The sequence below is a fragment of the Choloepus didactylus genome, chromosome 22, assembly GCF_015220235.1.
Source record: "Choloepus didactylus isolate mChoDid1 chromosome 22, mChoDid1.pri, whole genome shotgun sequence".
In the NCBI taxonomy this organism is placed as follows: Eukaryota; Metazoa; Chordata; class Mammalia; order Pilosa; family Megalonychidae; genus Choloepus; species Choloepus didactylus.
In genome coordinates, this window is record NC_051328.1 from 6,605,043 (window position 1) to 6,622,731 (window position 17,689).

The 17,689-nt window shown below is 47.2% G+C and overlaps 1 protein-coding gene across 2 annotated transcripts; it reads right to left on the reverse strand.

Annotated features, from left to right (window-relative positions):
• Positions 1-1,512: 1,512 nt before the first annotated feature.
• SALL1 (spalt like transcription factor 1) lies at positions 1,513-16,981 on the reverse strand. Of its 2 annotated transcripts, none has more exons than XM_037816319.1 (3): positions 16,822-16,981; positions 4,396-7,832; positions 1,513-3,256 (listed from the first exon to the last, which is right to left on the reverse strand). In XM_037816319.1, exons 1-3 carry the CDS (start codon positions 16,895-16,897, stop codon positions 2,816-2,818), a joined length of 3,954 nt encoding a protein of 1,317 aa, XP_037672247.1. In that variant the 5' UTR covers positions 16,898-16,981; the 3' UTR covers positions 1,513-2,815. The 2 variants fall into 2 exon arrangements, with proteins under 2 accessions (XP_037672247.1, XP_037672248.1); XM_037816320.1 differs by lacking the exon at positions 16,822-16,981 and adding an exon at positions 9,149-9,219 and having other exon boundaries at positions 1,514-3,256.
• Positions 16,982-17,689: the final 708 nt, after the last annotated feature.

The following is a 17,689-nucleotide window of genomic DNA, read 5'->3' on the forward strand; positions in this document are numbered from 1 at the left end:
CACTGTCCCCCTTAACTCACTTTCAGAAAACGCTAGAAGGGAGGAGGCTGGTGACGAGGAGGCTGGTGACGAGAGGGCAAAGGAAAAAAAAAAAGCCTCTCTGCCCCACGGCCCGCCTTGCTGAAAGGGAGGCGCAACCCGGGGTGCGCAGGGCCGTGACCCCCGCGCCACTCAGCTCGGAATCGGCGAGCGTGTGTGTGTGTGTGTGTGTGTGTGTGTGTGTGTGTGTGTGTGTGTGTGTGTGTCAGGAGTGCTGCGACAGGAATCGGCGAGCGTGTGTGCGTGCGTGTGTGTGTGTGTGTGAGTGTGTGTGTGTGTGTGTGTGTGTCAGGACTGCTGCGACAGGAAGAGGGCCCTTGGGAAACGGCGTCGGGGTTCAGACCCCCCGACCCCTTTGGAGCGGGCCGCGCGCGAGGCGGGGGCGCGCGGGAGCCGGGGTGTGTGCCGGCGGTGGGTGCCGTCCAAGCGCGCCGCTCTCGGCTGCCCGCAGCTCGCAGATCCCCGCAGGATGGCCCCAGGCTTCGCTCCGGGGCGCACCGGAAGAGCACCGGGCCCCCAACCCCGCGCAGCGCCGGGGCACGCCTCTCCTCGCCACGCCGCGCGACGGGAAGACGCTCAACTCCCTCTCCGCGACACCAGCTCGCCAGCTCGGCGCGCCTTCTCTCCTTGCTCCCACTTTTGAGAAAAGGGGTCTCTCCTGGGAAGGGAGGGTGGAGGTGATGGGAGACGCACCTGAGAAATAACCGCCCTTTAAATTTTCGGGTGCTGAAACGTCGAGATGGTTCTCTGCACCGACGCCGCGCACACCCCCATCCACGCCCTCTCGTGCCCGAGTCCAATGACAAGGTCTGGGGCGCGCGGCCCCGGCTGGTCACCGCGTGGCCCGCGCCCCCGTGGAAACGTCTATGGGAAGGCGACCCTTACCTGGGCGCGGAGCCACCGGTTCCCTGGAAGGAGAAATTCGCTGACTCCTGTAGATACAACTTCCACCCTGTCGGTTTGCCCTCCCCCCGAGTGTTCAGAAAGAACATTAGAGAGAGAGGAAGAATCCAACTGAATTTTGATGATGAAATGTTCATGTCGACTCTAATATGCCTTAGAGTTGAATTTTTTTTTTCTTTCAAATATGTATGTGTGTTTCAATGCCTAAAAGAGTAATTAAATAAAGAACACGTTGACCTCTTTGGGTTGAGGCCCAGTTTCGCAGTCCGATTATATAACCCCGCTGCATCGGGAATTCTCTAGCACTGCTGCCGCAGCCGCCTGAAAAAACACGACCGAATCCAGTGAAGTGAAACCGGGAGAGTTGAAATAAAGCTGAAGTCTAGCTCTGCACAAATGTCCGCTTAAGGAAACTTACCTGTTTGAATGAAACATTCAGTAACAAAGTTTTATTTCACTTCATTTCTTTTTTTTTCCCCCGAGGGAGGAGGGCGGTGTTGAGAAAAGAGCAGAAAGATTATAAAATAAGTTCTCAAACAAGTAATGTGAAAATATCAATAGCTTCAAAATTAAAAAAAAAAAAAATGCAGGCCCACGCAATGCCTTACTTGTTATGCTTCTTACAATCCTTATTTAGACAGAGACACACTCACATACTCAATTTACTGGCACTAGGGGAAAAGTTAAAATACGTTTAGGGGTCTGGTTAAATAGAAATGCACTCTAAAAACACAGACACAGTATTTTCTTTTATCTGTTGCAAAAAAAATGTATTTGATTACTTGAGTAAAATTACAGTATCTCTGTTGTTAGTATTAAATGTTAAAGAAATTGCCCCCCCTTTCCTTTCAACTTTCCAAGAAAGTGCATGTAACAGTCCTTTTTTTTTCTTCCTTCCATACCTAATACAAAATAAACAAACACTATACCTGTTTTCTCTTGATCAAGAAGAAGCATCTGCTCTTGTAAGGAACCTATGTACATTTTAATGAAAGTGATATTTCTTATTGTATGCACAAGAGCATCTACGTTGTCTCCACTGAAGGTTGTTCAAGATGCTTACTTAGCAGCACTGTGAAATTCCAGCACACATTTTCTATCGTGAATATACCTACAAGGCAAAATGTTACGTCTCAGTTTCAACTACCAAAACAACACTTGTATTTTCTCTAAAGAATTCTGCGTGCTTATTACTGTACAGAAACTTATTAACATTGAGGACGACTCAAGTAAAAAGCGCAATACAAATAGCAGTTCAAAACGGAAATGGTTAAACTACCAAAAAAAAAAAAAAAAAAAAAAAAACCAGGTTGAAGTTTAGAATAAAAATTAAAAAACCGAATCTTTCAGAGAACCACACTATTCAGGCTACTTTTAGTCCTTTCCTTAAATCTGTTTCGAAAGATTAGACAATGTGTTTGCTGATAAAATTTTCCAGCAGGATCAAAGTGTACATTTATATACAGACTTTATTAGAGATCTAATGCATCACTGAGGCATTGCATCAACACCAGATTCATATTAAACTGGATATAGAAAATAAGTTAATGCCAGATTAAGACCGCCTAGCAGGGCAACTTGCGATTGCCATAAATGTTACAGCAAGCTTACGGCACTCTAGTCAATTAGTATTTAGTCCAAAATACAGAAGACCAAAGTTAACGCTTGCATTCTGTTTGCAAAGCAAGGTTATATCACTAATAAATAAGCTTTCTTAGAACTCTAGAAGTTGAACAAGGTACAAAAGACCATCTTCATAAAGTTGCAGTTCATAGATCTGGGGGACCACAGGGCAGGGGGAAGGGACCACGGGTAGGAGGTGACCAGAGGTGGCCTTCGGAAGAGGAATGTTATTTCTCGAGCTCAAGTTCCTTTAACTAGTGACAATCTCTTTGCTGTCCTCCACGAAGCGGGTGAAGCGGAAGCTGGTTCCGTTCTCACTGCTTGCCATTTTTTCCAGGCCGGCCAGAGGCGCACTCGGCTCGGAGTTCTGGAGCTTCTCCAGATTTCCCGTCAGCCCACTAATAGGTGAGCTGCTCCCGCTGCCAAGGCTTCCAGGAATTGGAGGGACGCCACCATTCTGAATAACGGAGATCTCGTTGGCCTTCATCGCCAGCCCGTTGGAGAGCGCCGCTGCATACTGATTCCAGAAACTGGAAGGATCCCCGCTTCCTGACCTTGCAGCCAAATCCTTCTGGAACATTTCTGGGAACTTGACGGGATTGCCTCCTAGAAATGTCATGGGGCCATCCACAGAGAGCCGCCGGCCTCGGCGTGCAGGCGTGCTATTCCACATGTGGGTGCCCATGTGCACCTGAGATGCAGGGGGAGAGAGAAAGAGACAGAGGAGAGAGGGAGAGGCTTAATAGTTGAATCTGTCTCAACTCATATCCCAACACTCGACAAAGCACGTGGCCTAAACGTCTGTTCTCATTATGTGACAGACAGTGGAAAAGGAAACGGGAACCATCCACTCCCGTCAACTAGTAATAACATGTTTGCTCTCTGCAGCCCTGGTCCTTCTTTCCTCTTCCCTGGCAAAAGAGATGCCTTACTTACTCTTTTTTTATTACCCGTATTTAGCTTATAATGGCCTCAAGCAAGCCAGCCAGTCGCAGAGAGCTCCTTTCAGGGTTAGAATTGTTATGTCCACTCTCATTGCCATGGTAAGGATTGTATCTGACACCCTCTACCCTATAAATGTCCTTTTCAGATGGGGAGAAAGTACCCCTCACTGATTGCCCATTGGAGGGCCCGTGTCTGCAGAGAAAAGCCAGAAAGTAATTATTCATCTCGCATTACTGGCAGCAATCTCTAGAGAAATACTCTGTCAACAGAAAAATGTACACAGCAAGAGCGTTCAACTGTTGCTCTAGAACTTAAGCATATTTGCTTTATTTCCAACACATATCAGTAGGAAATGTTGTATAATCAATTATCATAATACCCATTAGCAGAGCAGTGACGTTATTGTTTTGAGCAAAACAAACCATGCTGAACTGCACAGTTATGACAAATAGGTGCAGGCGCCGAGGAGAACCGTAATTATTAAGTGATACGGGCAGCACGCAGGCCACACAGAGGTCTTCAATCAATACCCCCTGGCAATGCCGGGCTGTCTTATTCGGTAGGTAAAGCAATTCATCTGGTGCACTTAGCGAGACAACAGAGATAGGCTGCTGCCTTGCTTAGGTGCAAAATTATTTAGTGCCCTCTGACACTCGGCAACCTGCAGGCAGCTCTGGTCCCTGCCACCCTCCTGATGTGTGGGGGTGCCCCCAATTTTCCCCAGGCAGCCCCAGGCAGCAAGTTCCCTTATGTGTGTGTGTGTGTGGGGGGGGTTCTCTCCCTGAGGGGCTGGGGTGATGACACTGGGAACAGCCATCAGAAACAATCAGTGGCACCGAGAGAGCAGGGCAAGAGGGTGGGTGAGGTATGCACAGAGCGGGGTACCTTAAGATTGCCTTTTGTCGTGAAAGCTCTTCCACAAATAGTGCAAGCAAAGGGTTTCTCTCCAGTGTGAGTTCTCTCGTGAATCTGCAGGGCACTCGAGGACGAGAAGGTTTTGCCACACGCGTTGCAGTAGTGCTGCTTGGGAGTTCTCCTGGGCAGCGCCGGGAGCAGAACTGGGGATGTGGCAGAGGATGACAGAGGCCCAGAGGGGACGTGACCAGTGGGGGTGTCCTTGCTGTCCTGAGGAGAAACGTGCACGAAGCCGTTGACCTCTGTTTTGATGAGCGATGACAAGGAGTTAGCGGGAATCACTGCCGAGTTCTGATTGGGGCCGAGGTTGGAACTGGGCTCAAAAAGCTGTGATGGCAGATCTCGCATCTGATGTGTCAACATGTGCTGCTTCAAATTACCCTTTGTGGAAAAGCCACGGTTGCAAACTGTGCAAATAAATGGTCTCTCTTTGGTATGACTTCTATAGTGAATATCCAAGGCACTCTGACAAGCAAATGTTTTGCCACAAATGTCGCAAGCAGTATTTTTAAATTTACCCCGGTCTCTAAAAGGGAAGAGGATTCCCAAAGAATCTTCTTTGAGGATTTTCTCTGCATGACCAGATGTCAAATCCAAAGCGCCCCCATTCACTGGGGTGGGAGACAGACCATTGGCAAAGTCACTTGCTAACCCTCTGGGTGGTTTCTCCTCGAGGCCGGGGGACTTGTGGAACTCCTGGGTGCTGTTGGAGGGGGACAGAGCCTGCATGGAAGAGGTAGACTCTGAAACGGCCGGGCTCCCAGCACTCTGGCTCTCCACGTCTCCACCCACCGAGGACGAGTCGTTGGTCAGGACGTCCCCTTCTACTGATCCATTCTCCACCGACTTCAGACTGGCCTGCAGCTGCTCCGCCAGGCCGGCATTGATCATCTTCATCTGATTTTCCAAAGCCGCGATGCTTGACATCTCTAGGGGCAAAGGGGAAGAAGACAGGCTGTCCTGGGAGGCGTCTGCAGACTTGGGCGTATCGGGGATGCTGCCCTCGGGACAGTCCTCCATGTTCTCATCGGAGAAGTTGTCCAGGTCATCAAAATTCTTTTCATCAAAGGAGCCCGTGTCTGATTCCATGGACTCGGGGTAGCTATCGGTGACTGGGGTGTTGGGGATTTGGCCTCCCATATGCATTCGAATGTGCTGCTGCAGGACGACGGCGTTAGTGAACTTCTTCTGGCAGATGGGGCAGGAATGCTGGACTCTGAGAGGTGGCATGGCACGATGGACGCTGTAGTGAGTCTTGAGATTCCCTTTCGTGGTGAAAGCCCGGCCGCAGATCTTACACTTAAAGGGCCTCTCCCCAGTGTGTGTCCGGTAGTGCATTTTCAAGGCGCTCTGACAGCTGAGGACTCGGTGGCAGATGATACACTCGTTGGGGTCGGTTGCCTTCTTGTCAATGTTCTCTACCAGCTGCTGGAGCTTGGACGTCTCCGATGCCTGGGCTGAGTCCAGCAGTCCCCCAAAAGGAAACTTAGCCTTGAACTGCTCTGACATGAGCGGCAACAAAGGGTTGGTGAAGGTGGCAGCGCTGCCCGGGCCCGAGTCCACCGCCGGGGAGCTCAGGGAGCTCTTGCTCGCTGTCGGGACGCAGGTGACGACCCCACCGCTCTCTTCAGTTTGCCCACTGGAAGTTGGCAGCGTGGACCGTTCGGCATCCTCTGGGAGCCCACCAGGGTTTCTTGTGGGTGGCTCAGGGGCCCCGGAGTCGCTTTTGACCGAGCCTGGGGGGCTGGCAGCAGAATGGCTGATGGGGATGGGGGCTGGCTCTTCCGTCTTGATGAAGGGCGTGAGGCTGGGGAGCGTCGGGGGCAACGGCAGGCCAACCGAAGTGGTCAGGGTGGGCAGGACCGGTTTGGTGTCCAGCCAGCTGGTGACTGGCTTCTCTGGGGGGATGGACATGCCATATGGGATGCCGGTACTTGTGGGAATATTGTCCAAATGCTCAGGCACGGGATATGGGTTCATCTGGATATGAGGGTATTTCTCTTTGTGGCGCTGAAAGTGGACCTTGAGGTTTCCCTTCGTGGAGAACCTGTTCCCACAGATGTTGCACTTGAACGGCCTCTCTCCAGTATGAGAACGCAAGTGGATCTGCAGAGCACTGTCGCTCCCAAAGACCTTGGCGCAGAACCTGCACTTGTGTTTGAAGAACGCCTCGTCCGACGTGCTTTTCGCTTCGAAGGCAGTGACATTTGGTGGCTTGCTTTTTCTTTGCTGGGCCAAGGCAGACAAGGAGTTTAAATCCTCTGCAGTTGTTCCGATGTTGGGCAAAGGGCTGGGGAAAACCGAGTTAGCAGGGGCCGGCTGAGGTAGAAGTGGATTAGATGCAGGACTTAATAAACTGCTTATTGCAAAAGCTGGTGAGGATGACACTGAGACTGCTGGGTTACTGATATGGGAGGCACCAGCGCCCGAAGCCACTTTTTCCGAGGATGGGGTGGTCACTGCCGCCGCCAACAGGTTGATACTGGGGGAAGAGCCGCTGTTGGGTGGAATGATGGTATTGCCAGAACTGCTCTGAGGTAGCTGGATTGGGGGTAGCTGCTTCACACCACTGATGCTGGCAGATTGGCTGGCGAGGCTCTGTGCTAATCCAGCTGCTGCTGCCAGCTGCTGAGATAAATGGGAACTGAGCGTGGACAAGGGGTTGGCAGATGTTCGTAAAGGACCTTGAGAAGGACTAGAAGACGTTGGCAAGTCTGCGTTCTGAGAAGCCAACAGCAATATTTGGTGACGGATCTGTTCGATCAGTTGCAGCTGGTGGATCTGCTGCTGCTGCAGAGCTAAGAGCTGCTCCATGAGAGCTGGGACGGCCAGCTTGCCCCCGGAGCCCCCACTGCACCTCGCTTCCTGGGAGAACTGGGCCACCGCCACCTTGGTGCTCTGGAGGTTCTCGATGATGACGTTGCTGTTGATGACGGAGAAGTTGCCCAGTGTTGTCAGGTCCCCGAGTTGAGGTAGAGAGGTTGTGATGGCTGAGGTACCTGTGGTGGAGGTGCCATTGCAGCTGGGGATGGCACTGCTGCCGCCACCGCCGCCGCCGCCGCCGGAAGTACTGCCACCGCTTCTGCTAGTGACGGGGGCCTCCATCTCCATGGACTGTTCCCTGTCGAGTCCGTTGCGTTCCGAAAGGTCACTGCAGTCTACTTGCTCTGTTTTCTTAACCGTGTCATTCATTTGTTCATCAGGATTATCGGAAGGGGGGCTGGAGGCGAAGGTTTCGGGAGGGGAAGGTGGATTTTCATTGACGATTAGAACCAATTGATTTTTAGTACAGTTCTTCTTGTGGAGCAGAAGGTCTGATAATTCAAAGAACTCGGCGCAGCACCTGCCACAGACATGGGCGTCCTTGCTCTTAGTGGGCCGATTCGGTTGACCCTTCTCCGTGTCTCCTACAAATATCAAAAGGCGCAGGGTTAGAAAGGAGCCAGAGCACTCAAGAGTCACCTATGACTTAAAAAAAGAATAAAAAAGGTTAATTCATTGTTTTCTACCTGCAAAGCTCAAAGCTGTAGCCCTGAAAAGCAATCACTATTGCCTAAGAACTTTCATAATCAATTTTTAAGGGTACAGGAGGAATTCCTGTCAGTCTGATATCTTAGAGAGTCACGGCTTTCCCAAAACCCATCAAAATATAAAATACTATGGAACTGAAGATATTGGTGCATAATGAAATTCCATAGCAAAAATACCGATTTCCAACATTTTATACACCTTATTGTCTACTTGTCCAGAGAGTGTCCTGCAATCATTCTGAGGACTCATTACTCTTGAATATCTGTCAACCTTATTCATTTTCAACTGATTCCAAGATACCTCGTGACAGTCTGTTCTGTCACTAAACTAATTTGTAGTCATTCAGGTTCCAATCAGTTGTTGACAAGGGGAAAACAAAATGCACATCACCAAGCGTAGACTGACAACCTAAAAATCACCTCAAGCCCCTACCTAGAACCTGAGCTAAGTCTGATCCGTGACAAACGTACTTTAGTTAACATCAGTAACAAACCCTCCAGCCAGCTCAAGCCTCAGCTGAATACAAAAGGGAAAGCAACACACACACACAATGAAGAGAAACACTATGGCCATAATCTGTTACCAGGCCTGCCTGGCACCTAGATATCACCCCATGGCATGTTTGTTTTTAAAATTAAAGAATGCAACCCAGGCTACCACTCCACTAATCAAGGAATAAACGACCAGTAAGCTCCAAATGTTAACATCATGCCTCTAAATATTTCATCAAAAGCACTCTTTGTATCTATAAAAACTGGCACAAGATTTATAGTTCTGATTAAACAGCAACTTAAAGAAGGATGTGCAGTTAAGAGGAAGGGCTCCTATTCCATAAGAAATAATTCTTGGTTTGGAGTTTGGAAATGCCTTGCAATTCTCCTTGTCTGAATGCCTTTAAAAACAGTTTGCTCTTAACTGTTATCAATTGTTCAACAGATTGTCCTGAACCTTTCATTATGAAATCCCTTTATTTCATGTTTGTTTCCACTGGTTGCTCAGATTTCTTCTCACTAAGATCCATTTGTAAATTAAACATAAAAATCTCCAACTCCAAGCTAACATCCTATTCAAAGACAGGATGGCGTCCCATTGTTTGCCCAGCATGGGGAACACCAACTTCTGTTGTACAAATGGTGTGTGGTCATCTCCAAAGGCTGTGGAAAAAAAAAAAACTGTTTAATTCAAGGATTACCTCCCTGCATGCTTTTCTGCAGAACTGAGTCAGATAATAGGTAGTTTGCATGACTTCCAAATTGAATCTCCCAGAAAACTTGCAGGAAGAGAACGTAACTGCAGATATGAATAAATGCAAAATCAAAATGCTGCTTTTCTGTAAACTTAAGAGTCAATTCAAAAGAGCCGGCCATTTGCCTTTTTGTAGTAAGCATCAAAAGAAAAAAAAAAGAAAAAAAAAAGCGTGAGCAGTTTTGCATTTCAGAAAAGAGAATTAATACCTAAATACCAACTTCTGAAAATTCCTTAACTCTGTTTGCCTTGAGTGGTGTTGAAGTTGACTAGAATCCCTGGCGAAGTATGCCAAACGTATGCACGCTTTATTCACTGGGAGTGCTGTTTGAGTAGCTAAGTTATACTTAACAAGCTAGCTTTCCTAATACCTATCTTTTAATCTCCACAAGGGTATAGTGCAAAATGCATTAACACCACCAAACAAATCTTCGTCGTAGCAGAAAATACCAATAATGATTCAGTTTTCATTTAACGTTTAATCATCCTAATTGGTGCCCGATTCCTATGTACATTCAAGGCGCCGTCTTAAGCACATTCTGTCTCTCTCCCTGCCTTAAAATAATATAAACAAAATATTAGGTGAAATTCGCTAAAGTTATGTTGCTTAACTTGGGACAAAAATAATGTGACAAAAATTCTGTTTAAAGCTTCTTATTTTGACAACCAATTTTAAATGATGCATCCATTTCAGATGCTTATTTTAAACTAGGAAATGCAATTCCTAATATATTCAACAGAAATGTTATTTCTTTCTTTGCACATTTCCATATGTAATGGTTATGTTTCCATCTACTTTTACAGCCAATTATGAAGGAACAAAAGCTATTCTGTTTGTTCACACATTTTCAACAAAATGCATTAAAACTATTATGTCAGCATGTTCTATTAAGCTCTGCATTCAGTGGAAAATACTCTTCAACCAGCTCACATTTATCAAAACATAAAGCCACTTTAAAACACAGTTTTGCTTGGTCAGCTGGGCTTAGACAAATAATGACAGATTCAGAACTAAATAACTAGCAAGGGAAATCAGAAAACTGACTTCATCAATTGCACACATTACAATGTAGTTACTTCAAATATTTAGCACATCTGTGCTCACGATTAAAGGGCATTTTAATTCTTTCTAACTTGCAAACATCTGATATTCTCATAATATATAAAGAAAATAAAAGGAAGGTTACATTACAGGACTTAGCTGATTATTACTTTCCTGTGCTAGAATTCTGCATTTGTGCTGTCTCAAGACTCACTCGAAATTTTAAGTTTTTCAAACTGAATGCTTTTTATATTTAGGATTGTGCTAACTGAATGGAAAATATAGACACCTAAAAAAATTCCCACTCGCTTCTAAGAAAGAGACTGTTAAAAAGCTGTCCATATTTTAGCTTTGATTTTCACAACATTTTAAGAAGCTGATATTTGATCTCACTCGAGAGTCAACTAATTTAATTTCCTGATGTTTATGAACACCACACACACAAAAATCATGGTATCTATTTTGATTTATTTTCAAAGCAGGTGTCGCTACACTGTAATAATTCTTAACTTTAAACCTATCTGTATTCTGAACAGAATTCCAATGAAACAGCAAAAAAAAAAAAAAAAAAAAAAGACAAAACATGAGGACTAGTTTGAAGTCTTTAACTACGATATTTTAAGTTGTAATAAGATTCAAACAAACAAAAGAAAAACAAAACAAACCCCAAACTAACATGTTCCAATTCATTTTTCCAAAATCTCTGCTATCTTGTATCTCACTCAATCATCTGTTACACAAGATTGCAACTGGTGACCCCATTACAGTAAATACAGTTGCCTTGATCCCTGTACTACTGTGAAAAGAACATTTCAGTTCCTTTTCAATGAATTTTGCATATAAATTGAAGCAGTTTTGTAATCCTGGTCCGATAAGAAAATTTAAGAAGTAGTGGTTTTCCAACTATGTACACACCAAAAGATATGTGAATTTTCTGTGCTTTTTTTTTTTTTTTCCCATGTCTGGGTGTGGGAGATCTAATAGCTCCACCCAATTATACTAAAATCCTAGATGTTTGGGTTCTTGTATTATTTGGGTACTTGATGCCCAATTCAAATTTGTCAGTTTTTCATCATCTTAACCGAGCACTGCAAAATAGGAAGCAGAAAATTGAAGTGTTTCAGCCTGTCTACTGAGAAAATAAAAATAAAAGTATGCCCCACACAGAAGGGTTTAGCCAGCCAGGAAAGAAAAACAAAACCTATTCTACCGCATTTAGCTTTTGTTTTTGGAGCTCCTCAGAAGGACACTTCACCATACTTCCCATTACCTTATGGTATCATTAACAATTTTTAATAGAACCCCTCATGATGGTGATTCTGGAGTTCAGAATTTTAGCAGGCTGTTACTTTCCATCCATCTATTTGGAAGGGCTGTCACAAACGTTTCTGATCAACTATCTTTTTTCTTTTTTTGCGCTGACCTGGTAAACGCCTGAATCTGAATGTCCAGCTTAAGGTTCCAAAGAAAATTTAAATACAACATATTCTGTGCATTATTTAATGTCTAATGTTTCCTCTACACACTATGTAACCAAAATGACAAATTTACTGGCACCCTTCAAGTTTGCTCAGTTTTCTGACCAGGATTAGTCTCAAGTGGAAGAATACGAGTGAAATTTCTGGGGAATAAAAAACAAACAACAAACAGCAACGCGGACAAGACACTCCTTTAAAAATAGTAATCCAAACCCACCTAATGTACACAATAAATGAAAGGGGGAAAATGTCTTTTCCATGGATGAATCAAACTGAACACCAGATGGGGTTCCAGTTGCAAGGGTTTGTTCAAAAACTTCTTTGTGGCTTTCCTATCCCAGTGACGCGTAAAAGAGAGACTCCTTAAGGCGAGATCTAAACTTTGACTACATAAACATTGGCAAAGGCACAAGAAACTAAATCCCTGTTGTTTGAGGGTAGAACCGAGCTATGGGAACTACCTGTCAATCTTCCCCTTTGGGGGTCTGGCATCTGAGGGTGACAGGGGAATAAGGTTAGGAAAAGAAGCCAAGCTGATAAGGTGAAACTAAAATAAACTACGAACTTCCTGCTAAGTGACTAGCAAGACTCAATTTGGGGGTCACTGGGAAGATACTGAAGGACGTATTATGATCTGGACCTTGTCACCTTTGCATGGAAGGAGGCTAGCAAAGGTTAAAACAGCCGGACACATTTAGGTTTTCTAAAGCCTGGCCCACAAAGTTTTTTCTTGTCTGTGTGGGGGGAGGGGTGCCGGTTCCTAGGTTGATTTACCATCTCCTTGGCCAAACTACTTCAGTTTTGATATTCTATGGCTATTTCTGGAAGATATAGCCAGCTGCACCAGGATATGCCTTAGAAAAACCTAGCAAAGACTACAGAAGGAATTTGTTCTGCTTACAGTATAGAGCTTGGCTTTTAACAATCTCAAAAAGCTTAACTAGTCATCTGCCTGTTTCTCCCCCTCGTTCCCAGTAAGATTTCTACATTAAAAATGTGGGTTTCTGACTTCTAAAGGATATGTGTTGGTAAAGACGACTTGCTGCCTCCAAAAGACTAAAGAAATGGAATAAAGCCTCCAAAGAATAACGTGTAAATTGGTACTTGTGCCTGTAAATCATGGGAGAAACTTGATGGAAAATAAACCACAAAACTTACAGTATCACCGATTCACTTTCATACACCTTTATCCCTTATCCAACTAGATTGTGCTTGTTTGTGTGTTTGTTTTTTTAACATTTTAGGAAGTATGTGCAGCCCCAAGCAAATCCCAAGAAACATTTTGCATTTTCTCATCCAGAATCTTCCATTATGCCACAAACTTAAGATAGGCCTGATTAAGCACGAATTCTTTCCAACTGCCTTATCTTGCAGGTGTCGGTTTTTTAAACAAAACAAAACAAAACAAAACAATTAATTATAGCTCTCTCTCACCTTTTGGGTCCAGAAATCAGCATTGCCATTAAGATGCTCACAATGAATAAATTACTTTGGTAAATAATAGACTTTCATTATTTAATATAAACACAAGGAATTTTTATGATTCTGTATATGAAAGTCAATGTTTTATCAGCAATTCATGATGTTCTTATTTCCTTTCCAATATTATCTTCTCCTTGAAACAGCTGAGCTCCAAAATACTTTCTTAATAAATCAGTGAAGTCTGAAAAGGCCATCCATGAAGTTACAGGAATCTTCAAAACACCACCAAAGAAAGCAAAACCCCCCCCCCCCCACACACACACATACACACACACAGTACTGAAATCCAAATCTCTAGTAAAGAACACACATAAAGAACACCAGTAAATTCATCCAGTATTCCTTTTGCTCAAAAAGATTTGTCTGGGTAAATTATCTTTCCAGTGGTAGTCATTTTTCTATGAGTAATTCAAGACTTGTTGAATATCAATTAAGAGACAAGTCCTATTTGCCATAATTTTGATTTCACTGGAAATATTTCAAAATTCCCCATTTTAATTGAGGGCATTTCTGGCATCACAGCTATATTGCAACAGGATTAAAATATCAACATCATAAGATCGACCAAACAATCCAGTTTCCTTGAACTTGGTCCAATGAAGTTATCGGAGTAGCTGCTTAGCATGGCTTGGGTTTTCTTTGTAAGTACACATACACACACTCAAGCACACACATGCATGACAGAAACAGCACATCAGCCCTGGGAGCTCCTTAGGCTTTAGGGCTGCTCCTGGAGTGCTCGGGTAACTGCCAGCTAACAAACTTTTCTAGGTCCCATTCTGGGTAAAAGTCTTAAAATTTGAGGTGCTAGCACAGTAGAAGAGTACAAACTAGATTTAATTTGCTATGTTCAGTATTTCACTTGTCATATTTTAAGGCCATCTCGAGATATAAGAAAACATAATCACATGGTTTGAACAGGGGTTTGTCTTCTAAAACTTAACCACCTTTATATGTGTTTTATTCAAAAAAAATGTTCTTGAAATGTCTGTTTTCTTGGGGAGAATGGAAATGGCTGAATTCAATGTGGAAAGGTGACTTTTTAAAAGGTAACTCTGAGTTATGTCCTGAACTCTCAATGCCATTTATCCCACAAATATTCCCAAATAAAAAGAACTGGATATGTAAGGCCCTCCTGTAAGTCAGGCATTGGAGAGGATTAGTTGTGTACTAATATTATTACAACACACTAAATCCTGTAACCCTATTACAAAATCTACCCTCTAGGCAACTTCTCCCAAACTTATTGTTCAACCATGTAAAAACAGTCATAACCTAAAACCATTACTACTGAAGAGAAAGGGGGGGGGGGTGGAGAGACGTGAAGGAAGGGGGCTGGGGTGGGGGTTTCTTTCCTACGGTGCCCCTAAAAGTTGACTGCCTCTTAAGACAATGAACTACTTTTGGAGATTAAAAAAAAAAAAAAAAAAAGAGAGAAAGAAAGAGAAAGAAAGAAATTAAAGGAAAGAAAAAAAGAGAGAAAGGAACAGATTTAGTCACTTAATTAATTTACCTCAAAGCTCAAATAAACTAAAAAAAAAAAAGCACTAATAAATGATAATGGTAAGAGGCAGTGAACTCCTTTTATGCTATCGCTTTATGAGAAGACTTAACTATTAAAAATTCCTGATTTCGAAGGCGGCAGGAGAAGGCAAAGACCTAACAAGCATCATTTCTCCGCAAAGCCTGAGACTTTTTTTTTTTTTTTAATTTAAAAATGTATAAAGTCAGTACAAATTTACCAAAATACAGAAAAATAAACCTCTCTCTTCTTTCCCGTTTGGATTTTCGTAGACAAATTGTTAACTTTGACAGTATTTCGGTAATGCAAGGTCTCACTAGGAACTTTAGGAAAGATGACTGTGGGGGCGAGAAGCAGAAGAAACCAGCTTGAGAATACCCGGAAAAATACCCCCAGGAGTTGGCTGCGGCCTTGGTTAATTTCACCTCGATTTACCCCGCGCACCGGTCTCGTCTGTGCTGATAAGCGGGGTTCAGGGGCTCTCCCCAGCCGGCTGAGAAACCGCAGAGGCTCTCGGTAAGGCTCCAAGCTTGAGTAGGTACATGAGGGGCAAAGATTATGAACAATTAAGCGGGTTCCGGGTCCCCATTTCTTACAGGAGTCCCCCTTTCCCGACGGCCGGGGCGGTATGAGTAGGGGTCCCCTCGCTTCCCTGCCTGGGATCTGCTCGCGTCCCTGCGCCCCGGCTCTACTGAGAGGCAGGCCTCGGGGAAAGGCTCCTCCGGATCGTGGGGCCCGGCCCGCCGCAGTTTGGCGGACAGAGGTGACGATCTAAGGGCGCGCTTCTGGGCCCCATGGGGTCCTGATCCCTCCGGCATACCCCAAAATGCCGTCGGGGACCGGAGCATCCCAAGAGGCACCCGGAACCGCGGAGACCCCTCGGGGGTTGCCCCTCGTCCCCGCGGCGGCCGGGAGGCGCGCTTCGAGTCGGGATGACCCGGGAACCGAGCCCGGGCGCTGCTCCCTCGCCTCCGGGGCTGGGCCTGGGAGCTCGGAGGCCCCTAAAATGAAACCCTGCAGGTACCGGGAGGGATTCAAGGTGTCCTCCCTCCGTGCCCCAAATTCCCGGCCGGGATCTCGCCTACGCTCGGCCGTAACTCTCGGACACAAACTTTGTTCCGGACTTGTTCGGGACTCCGCAGTTGTCGCCTCCATCGGAAAAACCGGGTGCCTCTGTTTCAGAGGGTTCTCCTCTGGTTGTAGAGCCCCCTAACCCTAAAAAAATTACCCTTACGACTCCTTCCCCGACGCATCTGGAAGTCCGGGATACCGGGGTGCTCAGCCGGCGGATACCGACTCTAAAGCTTTCTTGGGGGCGGGAGTGCGTGAGTTGGGGGGAAAGATGCCGGGGTAAACTTGGGCAGCCGGACCGGACACCTTCCTCCGTGCGCCTTCACTCTGTCGCGGAAGCAACCAGCAGCAACAAGGCATCTCGCCCCCGCCGCGACCCCAGCGTGTCAGATTTGGGGCGCGAGACCCAGGTCCCCACCTTCTTGCAGCTCCGAACCTCCCAAAGCCACTCCATTCCGCTGCGCGGGTCGAGGTGGAAGGTGAGCGTGGGGTGGGGGGCGCGGAGCAGGAGCTCCCCCCCTCGCCCGGAGCTCAGCCCCGACCCCAAAGTAAACTTCCTTCCCGCTTGCACAAGGGCCGGGGGCCGCGAGGCCGGGCCGGGGGCCCCGGGCACCGCGCGGGGAGAGCGGGGACCCTGAGCGTGCAGCTGCGGACTGCCTCTGCCGGCTCCCGGGCCCCAGCCGCGCGTCCCGGGTTCCTGTGCCCGGAAAAGCTCCCCGGAAAAGCAGGGACGGAGGAGAAAGGCAGGCATGCTCTCCCTCCTCCCAACAGGAGATTCCAACAACTCCAGAAAGATCCTGCAGGGAGATGTGTTTGCTTTCCCCGGGGCAGGGGGAAGCCAAGCAAAAGCAAAGTGAAAATTAAAAAGAAAGAAGAATGCAGCCAAGTCCACAGAGCGAGCGCTACGGCGGCGGCGGCGGGGCAGGGGGCGCGGGGGCCAGCCCGCGGGTGCGTGGGTCCGAGTGTGCGTGAGTGTGAGTGCGAGTGCGAGTGTGTGTGTCCGCGGCGCGGGCCGGAGCACTCACCATCTCGCCGGGGGAGCGAGGCCACTTCGGGGTCGGATTGGAAATGTTGAGGCTTCGCTTGCTTCCTCCGCGACATGCTGGCTCAAACATCAGCTGGGGCAGAATAAAAAATTACTAAAAAAAAATCTTCTCAAAATTACGGAAATCGAGCGGCGGCGGCGGCGGCGGCTCCCCCCGCCCGCCGACCCGCCCGCCCCCTCCCCGGCTCCCCGGCCCCGGGCGCAGCGCGCATGTGTCCTGCTATAATTATGATTATCAATAATGCATTGCGATTAATCATAGAGGGGCTCTTTGAAAGGCGATTGGCACCGGGCCAGCGCTATTCAAACCCGCTCGCCTTAATCAATTAGTTCGTGATTTGCTGCAGACCCCTGTCTCTCCGCGCGCTGGCCCAATAAGCCGGCCGCGGGGCTGGCTCTGCGCGCCGCGCCGCCCGGCACTGGGTTAACCCTCTTCGCGACCGCCCGGGACTCCGCGGCCGGGTCGCCGGGGGCCTGCCTCCTCGCCACTGCGTGCCCAGAGCCCCGGCCCGGCGCCCCCTCCCTCCCTCCCTGGGGCTCCCCCACCTCATCCCGGGCTGGGCCGACCCAAATTAGCATGCCCTCCCCCGCACCCAGCCGCTCGGGTGGGGGGTGGGGCCGGGAGGCGGGGGCTGGGGACCCGGGCTGCGGGCGCGCGGCGAACTTCCCAACTCGGTGGCCCAGCGCGCTGGCCCGCGGGGGGAGGGAGTCCCGTGGCGGGATTTGGGGGTGGGGGGAGGAGCGCGTCCCGTTCCGTGAGTGTTTCTTCGTTTCTTTAAGAGCTACCAGAAAGCAGCCCATCCCCACTCCTATTAAAAAAAAAAAAAAAAAAAAAAAAAAAAAGCGAG

Coding starts and splice junctions, on each gene's coding strand:
- SALL1 (XM_037816319.1), bottom strand. CDS start 16,897: ATGTCGCGGAGGAAGCAAGCGAAGCCTCAACATTTCCAATCCGACCCC. Junction 7,833..16,821: donor CTCGCTCCCCCGGCGAGATG/GTGAGTGCTCCG, acceptor TGATATTTGTAG/GAGACACGGAGAAGGGTCAA. Junction 3,257..4,395: donor CGACAAAAGGCAATCTTAAG/GTACCCCGCTCT, acceptor CCTGCATCTCAG/GTGCACATGGGCACCCACAT.